Here is a 7,515-nt window from a genome sequence, read left to right as displayed (position 1 = left end):
AACAGATTATCCAGTCATTTTATTCGTTTATGGGATGTGGGTGTCGCTGGCAAGGCCAGCATTTATTGCCCATCCCTAATTGCCCTCGAGAAGGTGGTGGTGAGCCACCTTCTTGAACCGCTGCAGTCCATGTGGTGAAGGTGCTCCCACCGTGCTGTTAGGGAGGGAGTTCTAGGATTTTGACCCAGCGACGATGAAGGATCGGCCGATATACTTCTAAGTCAGGATGGTGTGTGACTTGGAGGGGAACTGGGAGGTGGTGGTGTTCCCATGCGCCTGCTGCCCTTGTCCTTCTCGGTGGAAGAGGTCGCGGGTTTGGGAGGTGCTGCCAAAGAAGTCGTGGCGAGTTGCTGCAGTGCATCTTGTAGATGGTACACACTGCAGCCACAGTACGTCGGTGGTGGAGGGAGTGAATGTTTAAGGTGGTGGATGGGGTGCCAATCAAGCGGGCTGCTTTGTCCAGGATGGTGTCGAGCTTCTTGAGTGTTGTTGGAGCTGCACTCATCCAGGCAAGTGGAGAGTATTCCATCACACTCCTTACTTGTGCCTTGTAGATGGTGGAAAGGCTTTGGGGAGTCAGGAGGTGAGACACTCGCAGCAGAATACCCAGCCTCTGACCTGCTCTTGTTGACACAGTATTTATGTGGTTGCTTGTGGGAGCTTGCTGTGCGTTTCCCTATATTACAACAGTGAGGACACTTCAAAAAAGCACAGGATGTGAAGCGCTTTGGGACGTCCTGAGGTGGTGAAAGGCGCTATAGAAATGCAAGACTCTCTTTTTCCCCATACCCAGTGGCTGGGTTTGAATTTCCAGGGTACTTCTGCAGGTAAATTCACCGACCCTTGCGCTCTCAAGAGTTAAGAGCTACAAGCTTGTGAGGCTGATTCTCCCAGTGATTCATTGGCAGGTCGAACTCCGAGCGTGGGATTGGCGTATTTCCCCTTTGTAAATGCCGATTGTGGGGAGGGGTGTCATGCTGGAGTGTGGGTGTTTCGGGAAGCCTGTCAGTTTCAGGTTATATTTCCCTTAAAAGCGTGAGTCGCATCGCAGGAATAGAAAGTGAAAGTGAAACTTAACATCCAAGGCTGAGCTTCTGAAACCAGTGTTCCCTCCCACCGCCACCATCATCATCACGTATCGACAGCGAGACAACACATTAGCTGTAAGCCGGTCGGTCCGTCAAGCCCTATGGCATCGTCCTCTCGCTTCAAGTCCGACCTGACCTGCTCCGTGTGCCTGGACTACTTCGAGGACCCGGTGCTGACCCGCTGCGAGCACACCTTCTGCCGCCGCTGCCTGCTGGAGTTCTGGCGTCAGCAGCAGAGGAACATCTGCCCCATCTGCCGCAAGATCTGCCCCTCCGACAACCTGCCCAGGAACCGGGCCCTGGCCGGTGTCATCGAGTCCCTCCGGGGCCAGGAGGACGTGCAGGTCTGCCCCCAGCACCAGCAGAAGCGGGCCTTGTACTGCAAGGATGACCAGGCGCTCATCTGCTGTCAGTGCCGAGACTCCCAGCAGCACCGCAGCCACAGAATAATCGGCATGGAGGAAGCCATGGCTGAGTACAAGGTGAGGAGAAACCACGGTTTTAATTCAATTCCAAACACCATCAATATGAAATAAGCCACCAAGAAGTCCAGCAAGGAATTCAGGAGAAACTTCTTTACCCAGAGAGTGGCGAGAATGTGGAACTGGCTACCAGATGGAGCGGTTGAGACAAATAGTGTCGTGTATTTAAGGAGAAGCGGGGTCAGTAGGAACATAGGAACAGGTAAAGGCCGTTTAGCCCCTCAAATATCTTAACTCCATCTACCCGCCTTGGTTCTGTAACCCTTAATACTCCTATCTAACAAAAATCTATCAATCTCAGTTTTGAAATTTTCAATTGACCCGCTGCCACCTCAGTGGCTTTTTGGGGAGAGAGTTTCACAGATTTCCACTATTTCTGTGAAGAAATGCTTCCTGACATCACCCTGAACCTAATTTTTAAGGTTATGCCCCCCCCTCTCTCCGTTCTGGACTCTTTCCCCCCTGCCGAGGAAATAGTTTCTCCCTGTACCCTATCAAATCCTTAAATCATCTTAAACACCTCAATCAGATCACCACTTAATCTTCTATACTCGAGGGAATACAAGCCTAGTCTAAGCAACCTGTTCTCATAATTTAATCATTTTAGCCCCGGTATCATTCTGGTGAATTTTAAGTATATGAGGGAAAAAAGAAAGGCTTGCATTTATATAGCGCCTTCCACGACCACCAGATGTCTCAAAGCGTTTTGCAGCCAATGAAGTACTTTTGAAGTGGAGTCACTGTTGTAATGTGGGAAACGCGGCAGCCAGTTTGCACACAGCAAGCTCCCACAAACAGCAATGTGATGATGACCAGATAATCTGTTTTGGTTTTGTTGATTGAGGGATAAATATTGCCCAGGACACCGGGGAGAACTCCCTTGCTCTTCTTCGAAATAGTGCCATGGGATCTTTTACACCCACCTGAGAGAGCAGAGAAAGGAATAGAAGGATATGCTGATAGAGTGAGATGTAGTAGAGAGGGAGGAGGCTCGTGTGGAGCATGAACACCGGCACGGACCAGTTGGGCCGAATGGCCTGTTTATGTGCTGCAGATTCAACACAATTTAATTTGATCTAAGTTAATTTAATGTCATTTATTTTCTATTTTAACATTAGAGTTCAGGCCATTCAGGGGTTAAAAAAAAACAGGCATCACTTTTTCCACACAAGGGGAAGTGGAAATCTGGAACTCTCTCCACCAATATAATTAAACGGCAGGACAGGCTGAGGGGCTGAATGGCCTGCTTCTGTTCCTATAGATATGCTGGCGTTGCTCACAGGTAGCCTGGGGTCTGCTTAGTTATTTCACCGTTAGTGTAGGTTTAACCTGGTCTATTCCTTCAAGCCCACGGTTCATGTGGTCTTAACTTCAGCTGGGTGCAGACTTTAAATTAAACCAGTGGACCAGTTGCTTCCTTCTCTCCTACTCCACTACCCCCCCCCCCCCCCCCGTCTTTCTGTCTATGTGTAACTCGCTCTGTCTCCATGTTTGTCTGCTGTATCTTTATCTCTCTACCTGCCTGCATGTATACCACCCTGTCTTTCACTCTCTCTTATTGTATGTGTATTCATCTTAGTCTTCAGAATTGGCGTCTTATGAGAATTCCTCCCAGTAAGAAAGACTTGCATTTATATAGCGTCATTCACAACTTCAGGACGTCCCAAAGCCCTTCACAGCCAATGAAGTACGTTTTTTTTTAAAGAAATGTAGTCACTGTTGTAACATAGGACTGTACAGTAATAACACAATAATGGACAGTGCGAGGGTTGAACACAGAGCTCAGTGTTTGATATTGACACTGAACAGAGCCATTAGGGTGTGGGCTTGTACTCCACACTTCCAACTCTTGCATGAACCTCTCTCGCTCTCTGTCTCGCTCTCTGTCTCTCTGCCCCCTACCCCTCTGTGCTTTTTCCAACCCTTTCTCTAAATTCCTCTGCCGCCCTACTCCTCTCCCTCCAACAGCCTCTCTGACTGTGGCTCAGTGGGTGGAACTCTCGCCTCTAGTGTGACCAGCTTCGTGATAGTTCAACGAAGGAATGCTCTGCTTTATAAGGGAAGAAGAATAAACCTGAAAGAGTATTCCAGATATAGACTAAAAGAGCACTATAAGGCCTTGTGGATTTATTATTTGGAAAAGAATTTAAGGATAGCATTTTTTTGACCGGTTTTATATGTCATGGGTGACAAATTGAACTATAATTTCTGAAGTTAGTAAATGGTTTAAGGAAAGACTGTACAGTATAACAGAATAATGATTAATGTCTTTAATGATGACTTTAATTGCTGTGTCTAAAAACTGATAAAGGAATGATCACGGTGTTGTAAATGTGTTTAATGTTGAATAGATCCAATAATTTTTTTAAAGCACTCTCGCCTCTGAGTCAGCAGAGAGTCGCTGGAGAGACATGAGCACATAATCTAGGCTGACGCTCCAGTGCAGTACTGAGGGAGTGCTGCACTGTCGGAGGTGCCGTCTTTTCTGGACGTAAAAGATGCCATGGCACTATTTCGAAGAAAAGGCCAGGTGTCCTGGCCAACATCTATCCCTCCGCCAACATCACAGATGAACTGTCCCACTACCTCCTTTTTGCCTGGCACTATCCTCCCTTTTGTCAGTCAATCTCTCCTGTCTTCCATCCTATCACAGACCTTCCCTTTGTTCTTTCCTCCCCTCCTCTCTGCCTCTGCTTAAAAATCTCTCCTCCCTAACCTTTTCCAGTTCTGACGAAGGGTTCGACCCGGACGTTGACTCTGTTTGTTCTCTCCTCCATGCTGCCCGACCTGTTGAGTGTTTCCAGCACTTTCTGTTGTTATCACAGATGAACTGCTCATTGTCACATTGCTGTTTGTGGGAGCTTGCTGTGCGCAAATTGGCCGCCGCGTTTCCTACAACAGTGACTACACTTCAAAACTACCTCATTGGCCGTAAAGCGCTTTGGGACATCCTGAGGTTGGGAAAGGCGCTGTAGAGATGCAAGTCCTTTCTTCCCTTGTGCTTTCAGTCGTCTCCCCTGACTTCTGTCCCGCTACTTGTTCAGTGCCTGCCGCGGTCCTGGTTAAAGACCCTTGGGATGTTTCATGGGGTGAGGGAGCACTGTGCGAATGCATGGTGCTGTTGAAAGGGTGAGTGACAAAACCCGATTTTTAAACCAAACTGGAAGGCATCAGGGAGCTGAGGCACTCGGCAGCACTGACCCTGAAAGTGCCCCAGTTTATTTCACAGTTACTACAGGATATTTTAACGTGGAATATTGTGAGGGCAGTGGGATGGAGCTCCACCTGTGCTGCTCAGTGCCTCAGCTTTCTGATGCCTTCTAGTTTTTTTCAGGCGCTTCTCTCCTGAGTGGCGCCGAATCTCGCTGGGGTACAGTTCTGCAGGTACCGGCCGCACGCCAGCATCTGCACTGTTGTTCTTTGTGTGTGAGCCCAGAGTGAGAGTTAGCTGCCATTCCACTGTGGGAGGCATCGCAGAAATGCCGATCTTGTCCACACACAAGGTTAACTCTCCCATCAAAGTCCGTCTCTCTAATACATTAACTCTCTCATCGAACCCTGTCCCTCTAGTACATGAACTTTTCCATTGAAGCCCATTCCTCTAGCACATTAACACTCCCTTCTAAATATTGCACTGAGAAAATGGCGGCTGTGGTGAAAGGAACATTAAGTGCGCTGACCTGTTTACGCGGTGTCCCCAGGCACTTTCTAGCAGGTAAGAATGATACTGGGGCTAAAAGGTGTTAAATTATGAAGACAGGTTGCACAGACTGGGCTTGTATTCCCTTGAGTATAGAAGATTAAGGGGCGATCTAATTGATTAAGGGAGTTGATAGGGTAGATAAAGACAAACTATTTCCTCCATGGGGGAGTCCAGAACGAGGGGGCATAACTTTAAAATTAGAGCAATGCCGTTCCAGGGTGATGTCAGGAAGCACTTCTTCACACAAAGGGCAGTGGAAATCGGGAACTCTCTTCCCCCAAAGAGCTGTTGAGGCTGGGGGTCAATTGGAAAATATTCAAACTGAGATTGATAGATTTTTGTTAGGTAAGGGATAGGGAACCAACGGGCGAAGAACCAGACTTCACCAATAATCAGGGAAACAATTACATTTTCGGGAATAACCACTTTGACATCCCTTCCCTTCCATACAGGCATAACTGCGACAAGCAGTCAAATACCAACGGAAAACAGCTACTACAGCTCTGTCGAAACCTGGGTCTGTACATTGTCAATGGTAGGTTCATAGGAGACCTCCTAGGAAGATCGACCTATTGCTCACCTCTTGGCTGCAGCACAGTAGACTATATGATTACAGACTTAGACCCATCCTCTTTCAGAGCATTCACAGTCAAACCACAAACAACACTGTCAGATCACAGTCAAATTACTATGTTCCTCAAAAAGACAGAAACAAACAACATAGAAACACAACCCAGTAAACTGTACAACACCAAAAAATCGTACAGATGGGCCAAAAACGACACGGAAAAATACCAGAAAACAATTAGCAATGCATCAACTCAAGCTCTCTTGGACACCTTTCTGGATAACATATACACTCACAATAAAGAAGGCGTAAACCGGGCAGTTAGTAAACTAAACAATATTTTTGATAATTTGGCAACAAATGCAAACTTGAAAGCTCGCAAGAACAAACCCAAAACAAAAAACTATGAAAAATGGTTTGACCGAGATTGCCATAACATGAGGAAAAAACTTAGAAAAATATCAAACCAAAAACACAGACATCCAGAAAACGAGGAACTACGCCTTACTTATTGTCAGACACTAACACAATACAGAAACACACTCAGAACCAAAAAAGAGCAATATATTAAGAATACACTCAGCTCCATGGAGGAATCCATTGATTCCAATTGTTTCTGGGAAAACTTGAAAACACTACACAAAAAACAACACGACGATTTGGCCATTCAAAATGGGGACACATGGGTAAACCACTTTGAAAAATTATACCAGAAAAACACACTAAGACCAGAGCAACACCAAATATGCAAAAAACTGGAAAAGCTAGAAATGGCCATAAAAGATAACCAAAACCCGCTGGACGCCATAATAACAGAAAAAGAACTTCTTGAAAAACTCAAGGACCTGCGACCAGGAAAAGCCTGCGGGACAGACGGCATACTAAACGAGATGATTAAACACACAGACAACAAAATGAAACTGGCTATCCTAAAACTCTTCAACTTGGTTCTGAGTGTCGGTTATTTCCCTGATATCTGGAACAAAGGACTCATAACGCCCATATACAAAAGTGGGGACAAAATCGACCCAAACAACTATCGAGGCATCTGTGTAAACAGTAACCTGGGGAAGGTATTCTGTAGCATCATAAACAGAAGACTTATAAACTTCCTTGAGGAGCACAATGTCTTGAGTAAAAGCCAAATTGGATTCCTGCCAAACTATAGAACATCCGATCATATCTTCACCCTACAGACCCTAATTGACAAACACGTTCACCATAGCAAAAGCAAAATCTACGCATGCTTTGTAGATTTCCAGAAGGCTTTCGACTCCATCTGGCATGACGGTTTATTCCTGAAACTTATCGAAAGTGGGGTAGGAGGGAAAACATATGATGTAATTAAATCAATGTATACAAACAACAAATGTGCAGTTAAAATTGGAGACAAACAAACAAAATACTTCCCACAGGGGCGGGGGGTGACGCAGGGCTCGCCAATCTCACCGACACTCTTTAATATTTACATAAATGGATTGGCAAAACTACTTGAACAATCTACAGCACCCGGCCTCACCCTATATGAATCCAAGGTTAAATTCCTCCTCTATGCAGACGACCTGGTTCTGCTGTCACCTACTAAAGAGGGGCTACAGCAAAACCTGGACCTGCTGGAGTCGTACTGCCAGACTTGGGCCCTGACAATAAATCCCCAAAAAACCAAAGTCCTTG

The 7,515-nt window shown here is 46.2% G+C and overlaps 1 protein-coding gene across 1 annotated transcript in view; it reads left to right on the top strand.

The window, feature by feature from the left end:
- Positions 1-422: 422 nt before the first annotated feature.
- LOC147095853 (E3 ubiquitin-protein ligase TRIM39-like) overlaps positions 423-7,515 on the top strand; it is a 41,678-nt gene continuing 34,585 nt past the window's right edge. Inside the window, exon 1 of the mRNA XM_085974853.1 lies at positions 423-1,570. Within this exon, the coding sequence (XP_085830979.1) occupies positions 1,190-1,570 (381 nt within the window). The 5' untranslated portion in view covers positions 423-1,189. The remainder of the gene's footprint in view (positions 1,571-7,515) is intronic.

The sequence above is a fragment of the Somniosus microcephalus genome, unplaced genomic scaffold, assembly GCF_052327205.1.
Source record: "Somniosus microcephalus isolate GS21.2 unplaced genomic scaffold, FLI_Smic_1.0 unresolved_chr1, whole genome shotgun sequence".
Classification (NCBI taxonomy): Eukaryota; Metazoa; Chordata; class Chondrichthyes; order Squaliformes; family Somniosidae; genus Somniosus; species Somniosus microcephalus.
This window is presented reverse-complemented; position numbering and strand designations above follow the sequence as displayed.